Source organism: Diceros bicornis, chromosome 24 (genome assembly GCF_020826845.1).
Source record: "Diceros bicornis minor isolate mBicDic1 chromosome 24, mDicBic1.mat.cur, whole genome shotgun sequence".
Taxonomy (NCBI): domain Eukaryota; kingdom Metazoa; phylum Chordata; class Mammalia; order Perissodactyla; family Rhinocerotidae; genus Diceros; species Diceros bicornis.
The window spans coordinates 45,350,986-45,367,453 of NC_080763.1; the positions used below are offsets into that span (position 1 = coordinate 45,350,986).

The window sequence follows — 16,468 nt, forward strand, 5'->3', positions numbered from 1 at the left end:
AGCTGCCCAGTGCATGGGTGTGGGCACCGACCCGCCTGCCTCCCAGCGTGGCCTCTGCCTTCCGGGTCACTGGTCAGTAGGCTCTTGCCTCCTGTCCCCTGCCCCCCACCGCAGGTATTTAAGGTCTGAGAGCAACTGGGAGCTGTTGAGGCCACCCCGGTGGTGGCACCAGACTGCTTTCAGGCAGGCGGACCCCAGGGCCTTCCCCACAACCCACGCTGTCCATGGATTTTGTTGCTGGAGCCATCGGAGGTAACAGACAAGGACAGGCCTCGCAGGGGACTGCTGCTCCCCAGGGCATCAGGAGGAGCTGGGGGGGTGCTCTGCCCCGGGGGTAGCCTTCCGGCAGCAGCGGGGTTTGAGGAGCATCCCCTGGAAGTGGCCGGGATGTGGTGTGGACCACGGGTGTCAGGAGGAGAGAGCAGGTTCCCGGGAGACAGGGGCAGGTGACACAGGGCCCGGGAGGAGGTTGGGGGGAGGGGGTGGTGGGTCTGCATTGGCCGGAGGAGCTGAGGGGCAGGTCCAGGGGTGGGGGCCGTTTGGGGGCAGAGGGTGGTCTCTGTCTAGGCCAGGTGGAGGCTGAGGGTCATTGGCACGGAGAGGGATGCCTGAGCCTTGGGAAGGGACGAGAGACCCCAGGACAAGATGGATGGTGATGACAGACGGGCCTGGGTCCTACAACACAGACCGGAACGGGGTGGGGGGCGGGGAGGCCCAGTGGAGCCGGCCCCACCCCCCACTGACTGCGTGCGCCCGCCCGGCCACTCCTGGCCTCGCTGGGCCCCCAAACTGTTTTCCACTCTGGAGAAAGGGCTGGTTGTGCAAGACTGACCCAGAGAGATACGGGCCCAGTGGGAAGCAGGTGGAGAACGGGCTCTCTCCCAGGCCGTCGCTCTTCAGGCAGTGGAGGCTGTTTGGGGCGAGGCGTCCTTGAGCTCACTCATCTTGTGAAATAGCAGTGGGCTGCTGGCTCACACTTCTGGGAACAGCGGGTGCTCTCCTCAGGAACCGAAGACAGCGCCGAGCCAGAAAAGGCCAGGGCCCTGGCCCCACCCCTGGGCTTTCTGAGGTCCTACTGTGCGCCGGGCCTGAGGCCCGCTGCTTCCCTGGACGTCAGCCTCCTAAGGAGGAGGCTCAGAGAAGGGGCTTGACTTGCCCATGGCTGCACAGCCAGAAAGGACTCCTGAGTCCTGCCTCTTTCCTCCAGAGCCCTGGGGAAGGCCTGGGTGGAGAGGACCCCTGCTCTGTGCCTGGCCCTGGTCACAGGGATCAGTTCTGGCCCTTGTCCTTGAGGAACTCTAGTTCTGGAGGCAGAGATGGCATGCCGTGGGACAGTAGCAAAGCCACGTGACAGGGTCTCTGACCAACATGTTTCCCGGCACAGAGGCAGCCCAGATATGGGTCAGAGAGGGCTCCAGACAGGAGGTGATGTTGTGGCAGGGCTTTGATGGATGAGTAGGAGTTCAGTGAGGTACATGTGAGGATCAAGGAGGATAATTCTACCCAGGTCAGTCAGTCAGTCTTCTTTCGTTCATTCATTCATTCATCCACTCACTCTGTTCTTTCATTCATGCGTATTTATTGAGTCCTGGGATACACAGTAAATAGGGCACAGCCCCCCCATGGCTTATTTTCTTCAGATGGCCCTCACCTCCCCACCCCCGGGGTATAACCACCAGGGACCTGCCTGCTCACTCTCCACCAAGTGCTGGGGGCTTGGATGTTGAGGCTCTGGTGTCAGCAAAGGAGAAAGGAACAGGATGGTGGCAGGCGGCCCCCTTCACAGGGGGTAGAGAGCCCTGGTCCAGGAAGCCTGGAGTTCCACTCCGTCCCACGCAAACTTGTGGGTCCAAGGAGTCCTTCACGGAGCCCTGGGGTGCCCCGGGCTCTGTCTGCCACCTCCTCGCCTTTGTGGGGGCTGTGCCCCCTCCTTCACTGCCCCCCCTCCACCCACCCCCACAGCTGTGAGGTGCGGTTGCCTCCTGATTCGCAGACGAACCCTTACAGCCTGAGGCTGGAAGGGACTCTGCCTGGCTTGGGGACAGGGCCCAGTAAGGGTCAGACGCAAAGTTCTTCCAAAAGATGGCGCCAGAGGGGAGGCCGAGGAGCGTCCGTGGCTTTCAGAATGGGGCACCAGCAGGCAGAGACTTGAGGAAGGAGAAACTGCTGGCAGAGTGGCAGAAGTCATGTTACCTCTCTGAGCCTCAGTTTCCTCATCTGCAAAACAGGGGTCACTCTCCCCGCTGATGAGAGAGGGTGTGGACAAGAAGGGCGAGTGTGGGTCTGCTCTCAGCAGGGGTGGTCAGCGTTCGCCCCTCTCCTCCTTCCCCGAGACTGGCCCGGCCTGCTCCCTCCTCCTCACCTGGTTCCTTTGATTTCCTTCCAGGCGTCTGCGGTGTTGCTGTGGGCTACCCTCTGGACACGGTGAAGGTGTGGCCATGGCCAGGCCCCCACCGCCCACCCCAAGGCCCTGCCTGGGCTTAGGCCACCCTCTGAGTCTCCTGCACCCCATCCACGCCCAGAAGACCTTTCTAGTGTGCTGATCAGACCCAGCCCTCCCCCTGGTCCTCAGGACTGGCAGTCTCTCTTTCTCACCCCTGTGCCTCAGGCTTCTCTTTTTTTTTTTTTTTTAATTTTATTTATTTATTTTCCCCCAAAGCCCCAGTAGATAGTTGTGTGTCATAGCTGCACATCCTTCTAGTTGCTGTATGTGGGACACGGCCTCAGCATGGCCGGGCAAGCGGTGCGTCGGTGCACGCCCGGGATCCGAACCCGGGCTGCCAGCAGCGGAGTGCGCGCACTTAACCGCTAAGCCACGGGGCTGGCCCTCAGGCTTCTCTTAAATGGGGCTCCCTGTCTCTGCTCTGCCCACAGTCAGCATGGCTGTGACAATCAAGGGGTTGGCTCTTCCCCTCCCCCAGGGCCTGCTGACCTTGCTCAGGCCTGGAGCCACCCCTTCCTGAAGCCCGCTTCTCCCACAGGTCAGGATCCAGACGGAGTCCAGGTACATGGGCATCTGGCACTGCGTCTGGGACACGTATCGCCGAGAGCGGGTAGGCTGGGGCCAGGGTAATGGGCAGGGGGATGTTGGGGCCTCAAATCCCAGGCCTGCCACTCACCAACCAGCGAGGCGATGGTGAGCCCCTCTCTGAGCCTCACCTCAGTTCTCTCACCTTCCAAATGAGAATAATTGTGCCAACCTCCTGGATTCCTCTGAGGACCAGAGCTGGGGTGTCCGGTACACAGGGGGTGCTCAGAATGAGGTCCTGCCTCTTGAGAGGGTCTAGTGGTGGCGTCTGGGGCTTTGAAGGTCAAGGGAGGGACCCATGTATTTGCCTTTCTGTCCCCTGCAGGCTGGTCAGCCCTCGAAAGCAGCGCTGGGTGGAGTTGTCAGGGCCCTAGGGTCCAGCTCAGAGACCCGTCCAGAGGAGGGACTCAGGGACACTTACCAAAGGGAACTTGGGGCTCGGTGCCCGCCAGGGCCGAGCAAAAGAAAAGTAGCAACAATAAGCGTCAGATAGCTGCCCTAGGTCGGGCCTGGCCCTCGGTCTCTTCAATCCCTCCTGACGACCTCACGAGTTGAGCATTACGATCCCCATTTCACAGCTGAGGATCCGAGGCCCTGGGCAGTAGGGGACTTGCCAGAGGTCCCACAGCGGGTCCCACAGGGGAGGGCGGAGCAGGGCTGGGACCCAGCTCCCTGGGCCCAGGGCCTCTCGGGCCGCCCCTCCTCCTGGCTGGGCCCCTGGCCTGACTCGGGCCCTCGGGTCCCCCCACCTGCCCGCCAGCTGTGGGGCTTCTACAGGGGTCTCTCGCTGCCTGTGTGCACCGTGTCCTTGGTCTCCTCCGTGTCTTTCGGCACCTACCGCCACTGCCTTGTGTACGTCTGCCGCTTCCGGTACGGCAGCGCCGATGCCAAGCCCGCCAAGACTGACGTCACCCTCTCGGGATTCGCCTCTGGCCTAGTCCGCGTGAGTGGGGCGGGGTGAGGGGCCCCTGGGACCCAGGGATGGGGAGAGGCTGAGAGGGCCCAAGAGGTCCCCAAGCCCAGCAGGTGGGGAAACGGAGGCTCAGTGAGGGCAGAGACGGGACGGGACTGTGGGTGAGCACTCAGCTGACTCTCCTTAGCTGAGGGACCTTGGGCATGCTAGGGAGCCTCTCTGAGCTTCTCTCTCTTCATCAGTAAGAGGCTTGGTAAGGATTACGTGAGGTCATGACTGTAAAGCCCCCAGCATGGAGTCTGACAGGTATGAGCACGCACGAAATGGCAGCAAAAATTATTAGTAATATTATCATATATTACAAATTAATGTTATTAAATACATTAATTAAATAATACATTAATATGTCATTAACATATGAATTATGTTATTAAACACTTAATAACAGTGCGCTAGTGAAGGGAGCTCTGGCTTTGGCTTGGGTGGGCAGAGTGGGCTTTGAACCCAGCTCCACCATGGCCCCGGGGCCAGCCTGAAGCTCCCGGGGGCCCAGGCTCCCTGGACGTCACTGTGGGCAACACGAGGCTAACGGGAGGCCAGGTCCAGGGTGTGTGGCCGAGCTGCCGGCGCCTCCTCACCCCTCCTCCTCTGCCCCAGGTGTTCCTGACCTCGCCCACCGAGGTGGCCAAGGTCCGCCTGCAGACGCAGACCCAGACCCAGATGCAGACCCAGACGCAGAGGCAGCAGCGGCGCCCCTCGGCCTCAGGGCCCTCGGCTGCGCCCCCGCTGCGTCCTGCGCCCCCTGTAAGCCCGGAGCCCGGGCCCAAGTACCGTGGGCCGCTGCACTGCCTGGCCACGGTGGCCCGTGAGGAGGGGCTGCTGGGCCTCTACCGGGGTAGCTCGGCCCTGCTCTTGAGGGACGGCCACTCCTTCGCCACCTACTTCCTGTCCTATGCCCTCCTCTGCGACTGGCTCACCCCCACTGGCCACAGCCAGCCAGGTGAGCGGGGCCTGGGGTCCAGGCAGGTGAGCGGGGCCGGGGGCTCAGCCAGCGGGAACTGAGGTCACGCCGCGCACTGGTCCCTGGCGCCTCCCCGGGTGGGAACCTCAGTGCCCTCTATACTGAGAGTCAGGACAGACTGCTCTGTGTGGCCGTGGAGATTCAAGATGGTGGAGTGAGCCCAGGGCCCATGACAGCCGGGCCCTGCCCTGGGTGCCCTACCCACCCTCCTCTGGGGCCCCAATCTCGCTTCCAACCAATGCACTCCTGGGCCTCTCCCTGCAGGTGTCCTGGGTGTGCTGGTGGCCGGTGGCTGCGCAGGGGTCCTGGCCTGGGCCGTGGCCACCCCCATGGACGTGATCAAGTCCCGCCTGCAGGCGGACGGGCAGGGCCAGCGGCGCTACCGGGGCCTCCTGCACTGCGTGGTGACCAGCGTGCGGGAGGAGGGGCCGCGGGTCCTCTTCAAGGGGCTGACGCTCAACTGCTGCCGCGCCTTCCCCGTCAACATGGTGGTCTTTGTCGCCTACGAGGCCGTGCTGAGGCTCACCCGGGGCCTGCTCACATAGCCGGTCCCGACGCCCCGGGCGCCCACCCGCCAGCAGCTTCCAGAGGTCGCAGCAGCTGGAGGAGGCAAGGGGGAGCGTTGGGGGCTGGGCCCCTCTGGGCCATCACCCAGGACGGCCGGGAGCCTCCTTGCAGCCGGAGTCAGCCGAGGCCGGGGCTTGGCCTGCCTGGCTACAGACCACGAGAAGGTCAAGGGCCATCTGCCATCAGCAGGGCTGGCCTGAGGGTCACATGAGCCAGGGGGAGTGGACTTCCTGGGTGAGGACATCCGTCCAACGGAGGTGTTGGTGCATTTGGTCTGTCGTTCATTCCAGCTTCGCTGTCACCTCTCCCTGCCCCCCTGTCTTCAGAGCCCCCTTGTGTCTGCACCTCCCTCTGTTCACTCAGCTGTCCGCTCACCGGCCCCCCAGCTCTCCACTGCTGTTTAGTGCGAGCATTGTCCCTCACACGCAGCTCAACTGGTCTCCCGGCCAGACAGACCTGAGGCGCAGCTGCCTGGCTCCTGCCCCACTCGTTCCCTGCACCGGCTGCTGAGAGGACACTGTTGGCACAGCCGTGGGCAGCTCAGCGCGGGGTCCAGTCACGCACCCTTGCTCTGTCTGTACACCCTGTGGACTCAGTGGGGAGCTGTTGCCAGTAAAACGTTTCTGCGGATGTTCAGTGGTGTTGCTCTGCGGTCTGTGGGGCTGGCGACCGGTTTCCCCACCTCCAGCTCATCCTCAGAGGCCGAGCCCTCCAAACCTGTGCGGCCAGCGCTCCCACTGCACAGGATGGGCACACTGAGGCCCAGCCCAGCACTCCGGCTGGCTCCATTACTCCTGCCTTTGGGGCTGGGAGGCCTGGCCTGTGCGCTGAGCCCCGCTACAGGGGCCTGTTCAGTGTTTAGCATGATGCCTGCTCTCTTGCCCACCCCTATCCCAAACCCTCCCCCTTTCTGAGCGAAACCGGGTTCCAGCCAGTTCCAGCTGGCTGCCCTGGCCCCCTCATTGCCCTGACACCTGGCTGTGAGCCACCTTTCTATGGGGTCCAGGAGGAGGGAGGAGTGGGTGTGTCCTGAACACTGCTGGGTGCCAGGCACCTGACACAGGTCATCACAAAAGCCTGCTGCCAGGTGAGGAGACAGCTCAGAGAGGGAGCCGGGGCTGCCCAAGGCCACACAGCAGGAAGAGTGGGGGGCCTCGTGCCTGCACTTCTGAGGTCCCAGCCCTCTCTGTGGCACCACGGGTTTCCAGTGCCGGGGGCCATCGGGAGCCAGGGCTGGCAGGTCCAGCGCGAACCTGCCGGGTCCCCGCGCGGCAGGACCCTGGTACAGCCCGCTGACACCTGCCTCCACTCCACTCACTCACTCCGACACTGGCCTTGACTGCCTCTTTGACTGGGGGACTCCAGCGTTCTGGCCCAACAAAACTCATGCTTTTCCCGGAACGCGTGGGGGGACCCTCCCCTCCCAGCCTGCTCCTGTGGTACTGACCCAAATATTCGCTGACAGCCTGCGCTCTCTGCCAGGAACGCCCTTCCCCTCCGCTGCCTGGCTAACTCTGCTTCTCAGGCATCACCTCTTCCAGGAAGCTCTCCCTGCCTGACCACCAGGCTGCCTTTAGGTGTCTCCTTCACTGCTCCCACGGGGCCCTGGTTCATCGTCTGGTCATCCATCTGCCCCCCGACCCCCCAACTGAGACTGAGCTGCCCAAGGGCAGTGCATGTCTGATTCGGACTATATCTGCTTAAGGCCTGCATATGGTGGGTGCTCAGAGCGTGTGGAATGAATGAATGAATGAGTGAATGAATGAAGTCCTGCAGTGGATTCCTGGAAGTTCATCAGCTTAGAGGCAAAGATGCTGAGCTGTTCTGGCCAGGTGCCGGGAAAGGGGTGCCAGCTGACAAAAGGTTTCAGTAATTCATCAAAACCCCGACCCTGTGTCCACTTTTGGCCAGAAGCCCACTAGAGTACCCACTGGCCTTGGAAGGAGACTTCCTGCTCTGCCAGGTGCGGTCAGAAGGGCGGGGACCACCGGGCACTGAGCCGCTGGCCCTGCCCGTGTTGGGGAAGTGGCTTTGCAGGAAGGCCGGTCCTCGCTGCCTCTGCAACCTGTAGGTGGCAAGGCCCTGCCAGGCCCTCTTTAGAAATGGGGAAGTGAAGGAATGGGAAGCAGAAGGGGCGCCCAGGATCACGTAATCGGGGAGAGCGGGGGCTTCCCACTAAATGGGGCCACCTAACAAAGTCCAGGCTGCACTCGAGACTTCAAATGAGAGATAAGGGGGTCACCCACGGGCTCCCACAGCTGTGCGCTGACCAGAGAGTCATCGGGCCCCTGGGAAGGCGGCCAGCTGCCTGTCTGATGCCGCAGGCGCCGAGGCCTGTGTGGGGAGCTGAAGCGCTGTTGGGGACCGTGCTCCCGCTGACCGCTCGGCCACTCCTTTCCCCACTCCCCCACTCAGCCCCTCACATGGTCCCTGGGGTGCAGCTCCATGGTCCCCCCCCAGGCTGGGGGACGGGGCACGGTGGGGTCTGATGAGTGGACATTACCCATCAGAGCCCTTCCAGAGCGGACCCCCACCTCACCCCCGAGGCCGGCTGGGCTGTCACACCTGTCCATCCCAGTCCAGGGGGTCACTCAGGGGACTTGAAGAACCCACTGGTTTTTAGCAGAACGCAGTGGGTGGAAGGATCTGTGGCCCTTACCAGCAATGACCTTGGGGGAGTCATCTGACCTCTGACCCAGAACACTGCTCCCAAGACCCAAACATGAGGTGTCATTGCTCTGGTTCTACAGGGGAGGGGGGTCCTGAGAGGTTAAGTGACCAGCCCCCAGTCACACAGCTGATGTGGAGGAGCCGGCCTATGTGGGGCCATAGCCCCTCCTTTCTGCGGCCCCCACGATGACACACATTTCTCCCTGGGCGCTCTGCTGGGGACAGCAGCAGCGACTCTGCCGCCTGGGACTTCACATGTGGCCCCTCCTTTTATCCTCACACTCGCCCCCGTGAGGTGGGCGCAGTGGAGCAACAAGAAGTCGCCTTTGTTAGCTGCTCAGGGCCACACAGCCTGGCCACCCTCTGTAGTTGGCTCACCTCCACTGGCCACAGCCAACCAGGTGAGCAGGGACTGGGGGCTCAGCTCAGCGGGAACTGTGGCTGGGAGAGGAGACGCATGAGGTCACGACGCACGCTGGTACCCCAGCGCCTCCGAGGCAGGGACCTCAGGCCCTCGTTTGTAAAAGTCCCTGTGTGTGTGGAGACAGTAACAGAAGAGTCACAAACTCACTGTGTGGCCTTGGACAAGTCACATTCCCCTCTCCTAAGCCTCAGTTTCCCCACTTCCAAAATGAGGATGGGTGGGCAGTGAGCCCAGGACTCCATTATGGCTGGGCCTCTGCCCTGGGCCCCGCGGAACGGGCCCGGCCCAGCTCGCAGCCTGGCTCCTTCACTACCGCCTCTCACCACCCCATGGCCGGCTCCCTCGTCTGCAAAACGAGGATCCCAGCTTGCGTTCTCCCCTGGGGCTGCCGGAGACGTCGAGTGAGGTGTGAGAGGCAGCCCTGGGGAGACTGCTAAGGGCCAGAACAGCAGCCAGGCTGCTTCCCAGCTGGTTCCTGGGAGCCTGGTCTCAGTGCCACAGGACTGCGTGTTTCCATCCCACATGCATCTGCAAGTGGGACGCCGGTGGACTCGGGCCACCCACGGAGGGGCTGGGGCTCTCAGCAGCAGTGCAGCCCAGTCTTGCGCTTGAAGCAGGCCTTTGCCCCCATGACCCTGGACAGAGCACAGCGACACAGGTGGGGTGAGAAGTTTATTTATACCGACTGGCGACACGAGAGTAGAGCACCCAAGAGTGGACCCTGCACCTCCAGAAGGGACAGACACCTCAACCAAGGGCTTTCCCTGATATATGTCTTCAGCTTTTCCCAAACTACACAGGGCACACAACTCAGTGGGCCTCCCACAGACACAGTGCTGAGGGCCGCGGGGAGGGGCTGCTGTGAGCTTTCTAGCTAGGTGCACCCGCTGGGGGACATGGGCAGGACACTGCTCTGTGCAGGCAGACTTCCACACCAGTCAAGGGTCAAAAGTATCTGCAAAGGGAACAGACTCCCCTCAGCATCTGGCTTGGTCAGAGCAAAGCGCCATTGGTTTCCAGGCTGGAGTGTCTAGGATTATTTGGTGGAAACAAAATCTTAGTGTGTCCAGGGAAAAAAGCATGATTTCTGGAGGAGAGGACATGCAAGGTCTGGAGTTTCGTAAGTAAACTGGAACGTTTCGCCCATAAAAGACTCAATTTAACAAAAACTGGCCAACTCTGGCCAATACTCAATGTTCAAAGCAGCTTTCAAACTGGGAGATCCCCTAGTCAAACACCAAGCAAAACTTTTAGCTAGCAATTGTTTTTATTTTTTTGGAGCATGGGCTGAAATACATCTTGTGCCCATTAAACTTCCCCACATCGACTTTTCAAAGCACTTTTTAGTTTCATGATATGCACACACAGGCTACATACGCTTTCACGGGCCAGGCTTTAAGAGTGTATTGGGAACAGTTGGACGCTTTCAAATGGAGGCCGTCCTGTGGACCAGGACATCTGGCAAAGGCGCCACACCCTCGGGCTGCTTTGTGGGAGAGACTCCAGCTAGACTGGTCTGTCTGACCACACAACGCTACACGGCACCAATCACCCCACAGGGTTTTGCTCACAAGGGACGGACAGGATGACGCTCACAGAAGCAGTATTGACACACATGGGCTGACAGACCCGAGGCCAGTAATCACCATGGGGCAGGGCCTAGGGGAGCGGTGATTCGATTAAGCTGGGGTGCTGAGGGCATAAAATGAGTGCTACTGAAAGTCGTAGGACAGCTTCCGGGGGGTCATGAACTCTTTCACTATCTCGTCTGTGACCGCCTCGCGCCGGGCCTGGTGCTCAGCCACCAAGGGCTGCAGGACCTCAATGAGTATCTTCTTGAGGTCGCCGGTGAGCATGGCTCCACTGGTGTAATCCTGCCCCGGAGGAGAGAGACCACAATGAGAATCGCTCCCCACACCCTGGGCACCTCCCTGCTCTGGGCACCTGCCCAGCCCCCCGCCCCATGCAGAGCCTGGTGCACGGGCGGCGCCCAAAAGTACAAGAACCTGTACCTTAAACCACGCTTTCTTAAAATAACTAGAGCCCGGCTCTGACGAGTGGCTGCGACCCGCTCTACACAGGGGAAGGAACAGGAAGTGTCACTGCACCCTGCCCGCCCTCCCTGCCAGCTCACGGGCTGCAGGCAGAGGAACAAGTGACTGCTCCCTTCAGCCTCACCCACTTCTCTAAAATTCTTGCTGGATATTTTCCATTTTCTGACTGTGGGAGTGATATGTATCTGTGGCACAAACTTCTTCAAGTACCCGAACCACAAAGCAGCACCAAACAGAGGGAAAGTCCCCCGCACAGCCGAGACCTAGGTTGAGGGTCCTGTTAACGTTCTGGCACGTTTTCTTTTAGATTTTCTTCCTGGTGCATTTTATTGAAGCACAGTTGATCTCACTGCATTTCCAGTTTGGTACCTTCCACCACTATCCTAGGCACATCGCCCGTGTCACTACAACCTCACGCCTGCACGCTCACCCACCCCGTGACCACTCAGCGCACATCTCCTCTGCCGTGCAGTCTGTGCTGAACTTGCTGCTGTTATCGTTTTCAACATCTTGGTACAGAGAGCTCTTTCTTATTTAGGATTACTTTCTTGGAAAAGATCCCAGGAAATGGAGAACCCGGGGCACAGGCTCTGAAGACTCCTTGCGCTCTATGTACCCACCACAAACTGCTCGCCGAGGGGCCGTGCGCGAACACTCGGCTCACCTGGTAACAACCAGCGCAAACACAAGCCCCGCTGACTCGGGAGGGGAGTCATCTCCACTTTCTTGGTGTCTTGTTTTGACTTATATTTCTTTGATCGCCAGGGAGATTAAAGCTTTCTGTGGGTTCTAAATAGCAGTTTGTACTTTCTCTTTTGTGAGCTATCTGTTCATAAAGTTCCTTGGCACATGGTTGAAAACATGATCCACCTACTCAATTTTGTCTCACTTGAGCGCCAGCTCTTAAGGCCCAGGTGCTGAGGAAGCTCTGGCCGCCCTAAGCACGGCTGCCAGCACCTTTCAGGGCGCTTGGCCTCCCGTCTCACCTTTCGAATCTGCTCGAGCCTGTCATCATCCTCAAGGAAGAAGGTCAGGTACATGAAGGACACATCCACATCACAGTTGCCCCCAAACTGCCTGTGCTCCTCAACGGTGTCTCTCCCTCCAGAAAAGGCGTGCTTGTTGACCTGCACCAGCAAGACGACACAGATACGCTGGTCAGTCCCGGCTGCCCTGCATGTGGAAACTGGCCGGGAGCCTGAGTACTGGAAGCCAGGCTGGCAACTGCTCTGCCCATCAGAGCCTGACCAGAGGGAGGCTGAGGCTCACAGACAGTGCGAGGCGCCCCACAAAAGGCTCCTTCCTGCCAAGCCTGGGTACGAGCCACACTGGGGCTCCCTGCAGAGAAGGGGGGAAGGGAGGGCAGAGGAGCTTTGAAGTCCCCTCTCCCCTCAGACACAGAATAGAGTTGGGAAAACCAAATCCCTAACTGTGTTGAAATTTGGGGGAAATGTCCTAAAGTGTTCTCAGGTAATGAGCTCCAGAGAGAGGAGGAGCCATCTTCAGAGTAAAACAGACGACACGAAGAGGCAGCTGCTGCCGGGGTGGGTGTGCTGTTAACAGAGGACACGAGAGCAGCCCCCGACCCAGCTTGGCTGCTGCCTTCCCCACCGGGAAAGGAGAACGGGAGGCACAAGAACACGGCTCGTAAGGGAAAGCAGAACCCATGAGAGGTGCGGAGGCAGACAGAGCCCGCAGGCTGGGCCCCACCTGAAGACATGCAAATTCAGGAGCTGAAAAAAGACAGACTCAGAAACTACCAAAATGGTTTTTAGGAATCATTGAAGATAATCTTGGAGAAATCAGGGCCAAGAGACGAGAGCAACGCCAAAAAGGATAGACAAAGTTCCTTCAATGTTCTTTCAACAAGTATTTGAGAAACCTACTATACACAAATGTCACGCTAATTTTATTTTTAATGGGGAGAAGGGTGTGTGGAGTCAATAATTCCTAAGTTGAGACATTTAGTAAGTCTCCCCAGAAGGAGCCCAGGGCAGATTACTAACTGGGTACTGGGGTCATCTGGAAGAAGCAGAGGAACGTCAGGGGCAGAGGCTGTCGGGCACAAGTGAGGCCAGGGAATCCCATCTCCTTCTGGAGGGCGCCGCTAAGGGCTGCTCAGGGAAAGAGGAAGCTGCCAGAGATGCTTGGGTGAGGCCCTGTACAAAGGGAAGTTGGTGAAAGGTGGCTGCTGGCGGGTGGGCCGGGGGCAGGAAAAATAAAGACAATAAGTGTCAACTTTCCTTTTCTTAACAAAAAAGAGCAAGTGATAAAATAAAATCAATGTATGAGAACTGCAAAAACTATGAAAAACACAAAATATACAGAAAGAAGAGAAAACCACCTGGTATCAGCCTCTCCTGAGGGCTGTGTGCCCTTGGGCAGGTGCTGTGTGTCTCACGGAGTCACTGGCCGTGTGGCGGCCCCTGCCTGCACAGGCATCTTCCTGGGCGCAGACTCCCAGGCCAGGCCAGTGCTGGGCCTCGGGGAAGGCGCTCCAGTGCCAGGAACAGAGTCTTGAGGACAGAGTCTCCCAGGCTCCAAGGGCCCGGGGACAGTTCCCAGTCTTTGTCTGAGAGAAGGACGAGGAAGGGCACGTCTGCTGCTCATTTTCCAAGAAGCCAGGGCACTGCCCGCCTCCTGCACATCACTCCCCCCGGGCAGGCCTCTCGTCCAATAGTGGCACACAGCAGACTCGCCGTTAATGGCGGCTGTCATCATTATTACAAACATTTAATCCCTGATGCCCCAGTGACCTCGATATTGCCTTCACCATGTTACAGGTGAAGTAAGGAGGCGAGAGTGTCCAGAAGCTGTTGTCTGCGGCAGTTGGGGTAGAGCCTGGCTCACTCTTCCTGGGACACCAAGGCTGCCGAGAGTGGCTTAAGTCAGCCTGGTGCTGGACCTGGCCAGTCCTCAGTGATGCTGGGGCCTGACTTACAGGAAACCAACAGGAGAATAGGTTTGAGTTAGGGTGGAGGGCAGTGTTGGTTGTGGGGCCCAGAATGCTGCTGGCAGGACCCAAAATGACAGAAGCAAGTGAGGTGCACTACCGAAACCAGCATGATTCAGCATAATTCAGTGTAACAGGAAACTATGCCAAGTGTGTCAGGGTGGAGGGATGGAGGACTTGATTCAAACCTCCAGCTCCAAGAGCCAGTGGGCTTAGGCTACTACAATCCAATGGGACGGCTGAGCTGGCCTCCAGGAGCCCCCAGACCCAGGGTGGGGATGTGCCACTGGACCTCTGACCCTAGAGCTGGAGGCCAGCCATGGGAGCGGGGCACTAAAGGGGTCTTGTGACCAGAAATCACAACTGGGTGGCCAGGCTGGCAAACTATTAGACATTCGTCCTAGAAAAGGGGAGACTCCACACTTCCAAGTGCTGCTGCAGAAGGGTCTGCCTGTGGGCTCTGACAGGGCCCAGGTGACAGCCTGGGAAGGCATGTTTTGGCCTGCACTATAAAGGAGCTGTCCAACTATTCACTTTTTGAACTACAATCTTAAATTTGGGCAGCACGCTACAGTTTACAAGCACTTTTCATATGTGATCTCATGTAAGCCTCAAGTCCAGGAAGCTGGTAGAGCTGCTCCCACTTCACAAATGACACCGAGAGCCAAGGTCGCTTGGCAACAGCAGGTAAGTGGCAGGGCCGAGACAAGCCGGGCTCTGGACTCCAGGCCACGGAAGGCCACCAGTGGTGGAGCTGGGTCACGGTCTTGGCCCACTGCTTCCAGCTGTGTGAACGTAGGGAAGCTGCCTGATCCTTGATTTCCTCGCCTACCAAATGGACACAGCCACCGGGGGGTTGCTGGGACTCCAGGAGATCCCAGGTGAGCAAGGGCAGGTGACCACGGCCTGGCGGCGTGTCCCTGGCATGGCTGCTGTCATTCTTGGGAGGGGCTCGGCTGTGTGGAGGTTCTGATTCTGGAGCGGAAGGTGGGCTTGGGGACTGAGAACCAGGGCCTGGCCTGAGCCTGTCCCGCCCCGCAGGCCTCGTGACCCTCGTGGCCTCTGCAGCCTATGTGGTTCCTGACCTCACACTCACTGCTCACCCAGCCCTCGGGGTCTCTGCTGGTCCCTAAATGAATGAAAAATGCCCCGGAGCCATAAATGACTTCTTTAAAACCACTTCTCAAAAACAAAACCAAATGACTTCTCTGCCGCAGGGAACAGGAGCTTCCCCTCCCCTCCTCTGCACTCTGTGCTCTAGAAGTTTCAGCCAGAAGTGAAAGGGAAAGAAAAAGCCGTTTATACCAGCTTCAAACCGAGGGTGGAGAAGTGGTGACGGCCATTTTCTGGATGAAAGTTTTGATAGGAACGCTCTCCCCATTGTTGGCCAGAACCTGCTCGGGGCTCTCCACAAGGGTCAGGGGCCGGTGGTGTCTCAGATGGTTGCACTACATGCCTCAAATACAGTTTCTGTTATTCCTACTGTGATCGTCCAACCCGCAAAGACACACTTGGTTCCAAATGAAACGTCAACAGCTCTGTGGAACAGCGAGGGGAGCACACACACACTGGCAATTCAGTACCGAGCAACAGAAGTGCAGTCCTGACAAGTAAGGAAGTTCAAACTAACGCCTCTTTTCAGTTTCTCTGGTGATTCGACCAGCATTTACTGGGCGCCCACTGTGTACTGGCCGGGCACGGCACTCCCAGGCTGACACGACTGTCCTGTCGGGGGACATCCGTCAGTTCCGGCCTCAGGGAGAACGCTCAGCCCCAAGCCCCACCTTGGTAACGGCTGCTCCTGGGCCAGGAGGGCACTCGCTGGTTTCTGCTCATGGAAACTAGGTCAAGCTGGGCCTCCTCTTTGGGCCTCAACCTTCTCATCGTTAAAAGGAACACACGACGACCTCCCAGTGAGAAATAAAACCAAAAAACACAAGCAAAGCACCTGGTCCGGCTCCTGGAATACAGCTGGTGCTCAGAAATGTGGGAATATTTTTTTCTATTGTTCAATAGTAACTTTAAAGGAAACTGGCATGACTTTGCTTCCAGAGCAGAGGGTTGGTGAGAAAAGCAGAGAAGAAAAGAAAAGAAAAAAAATCTACAGTATTGCCTAAATGCAAGGGCAAACAAAACAAATTCACCTGAAATCCGGGAACAGGGACAGGCTGCCTCGAGTTAGCAGGGAGCAGTTACTGATCCTGGAGTTCAGCATCCCTGTGTAGTGGACGCCCAAAGCACAGAGTGGTGGTGCGTGTGCGTGCGTGAGTGTGTGTCTCTCTCAGGCGTGGCTCTGCTCGCACAGGCTGCCCCTCCGCCCCCGGCAGCGCTCACCTTGTTTTTAATCTGCTTGGCCGTGTCTGTGAGGAAGATGGAGGAGTTGGCGTCGCTGGCGCTCATCTTGGTCTGGGCCCCCTGCAGGGCAGGGAAGAAGGTCGAGTGCAGCAGGGCTGGTTTAGGATAGCTGATCCTGGGGGCGACATCTCTCGTCATTCTGAAGTAAGGATCCTGTGGGGAGAGGGGCCTTTTGAGGACAGCTGGAAGAGACGGGCCAGCTTTCAGCCAGTGAGCAACATGAAGCGGGCCCTCACGGGAAACCTCCACGGAAGAGCACAAGGAACCTCCTGCACAGCCCCAGACCGGGAAAGCCCAGCTGTCCTCCTGACCTGGTCGATGGCACAGGGTATGAGGCACTGGATGTCCGTCCTGTCCTGGAAGATCTGAGGGAAGGAGTTGCTGAAGGAGGGCGCAGCCTGGATGGCAGGAAAGCTGATCTTCCCTGAAAGCAAGGACAGAATATTGTCACACACGAGACCAATTCCTGTTCTGGCTGATTAA

General features: G+C 58.9%; 2 protein-coding genes across 3 annotated transcripts in view; one reads left to right on the plus strand and one right to left on the minus strand.

Annotated features, from left to right (window-relative positions):
• The first annotated feature begins 224 nt into the window (after positions 1-224).
• Positions 225-5,802, plus strand: SLC25A47 (solute carrier family 25 member 47). Its single transcript, XM_058567962.1, has 6 exons — positions 225-252; positions 2,387-2,430; positions 2,982-3,053; positions 3,789-3,971; positions 4,599-4,941; positions 5,227-5,802. Exons 1-6 carry the CDS (start codon positions 225-227, stop codon positions 5,505-5,507), a joined length of 951 nt encoding a protein of 316 aa, XP_058423945.1. The 3' UTR covers positions 5,508-5,802.
• Positions 5,803-9,871: 4,069 nt separating this feature from the next.
• WARS1 (tryptophanyl-tRNA synthetase 1) overlaps positions 9,872-16,468 on the minus strand; it is a 30,505-nt gene continuing 23,908 nt past the window's right edge. For both annotated transcript variants that reach the window (XM_058567711.1, XM_058567710.1), the window contains exons 8-11: positions 16,297-16,409; positions 15,965-16,138; positions 11,664-11,804; positions 9,872-10,497 (exon numbers count right to left, since the gene is read on the minus strand). In XM_058567711.1, coding sequence (XP_058423694.1) covers positions 10,336-10,497; positions 11,664-11,804; positions 15,965-16,138; positions 16,297-16,409 — 590 coding nt within the window. In that variant the 3' untranslated portion in view covers positions 9,872-10,335. The remainder of the gene's footprint in view (positions 10,498-11,663; positions 11,805-15,964; positions 16,139-16,296; positions 16,410-16,468) is intronic.

What these genes read in the sequence shown, in the direction of transcription:
- SLC25A47 (XM_058567962.1), top strand. Translation starts at nt 225, where the DNA reads ATGGATTTTGTTGCTGGAGCCATCGGAG. An exon ending in TGTTGCTGGAGCCATCGGAG is followed by an intron (nt 253 to 2,386) that starts GTAACAGACAAG and finishes ATTTCCTTCCAG; the next exon opens with GCGTCTGCGGTGTTGCTGTG. An exon ending in TCGCCTCTGGCCTAGTCCGC is followed by an intron (nt 3,972 to 4,598) that starts GTGAGTGGGGCG and finishes CCTCTGCCCCAG; the next exon opens with GTGTTCCTGACCTCGCCCAC.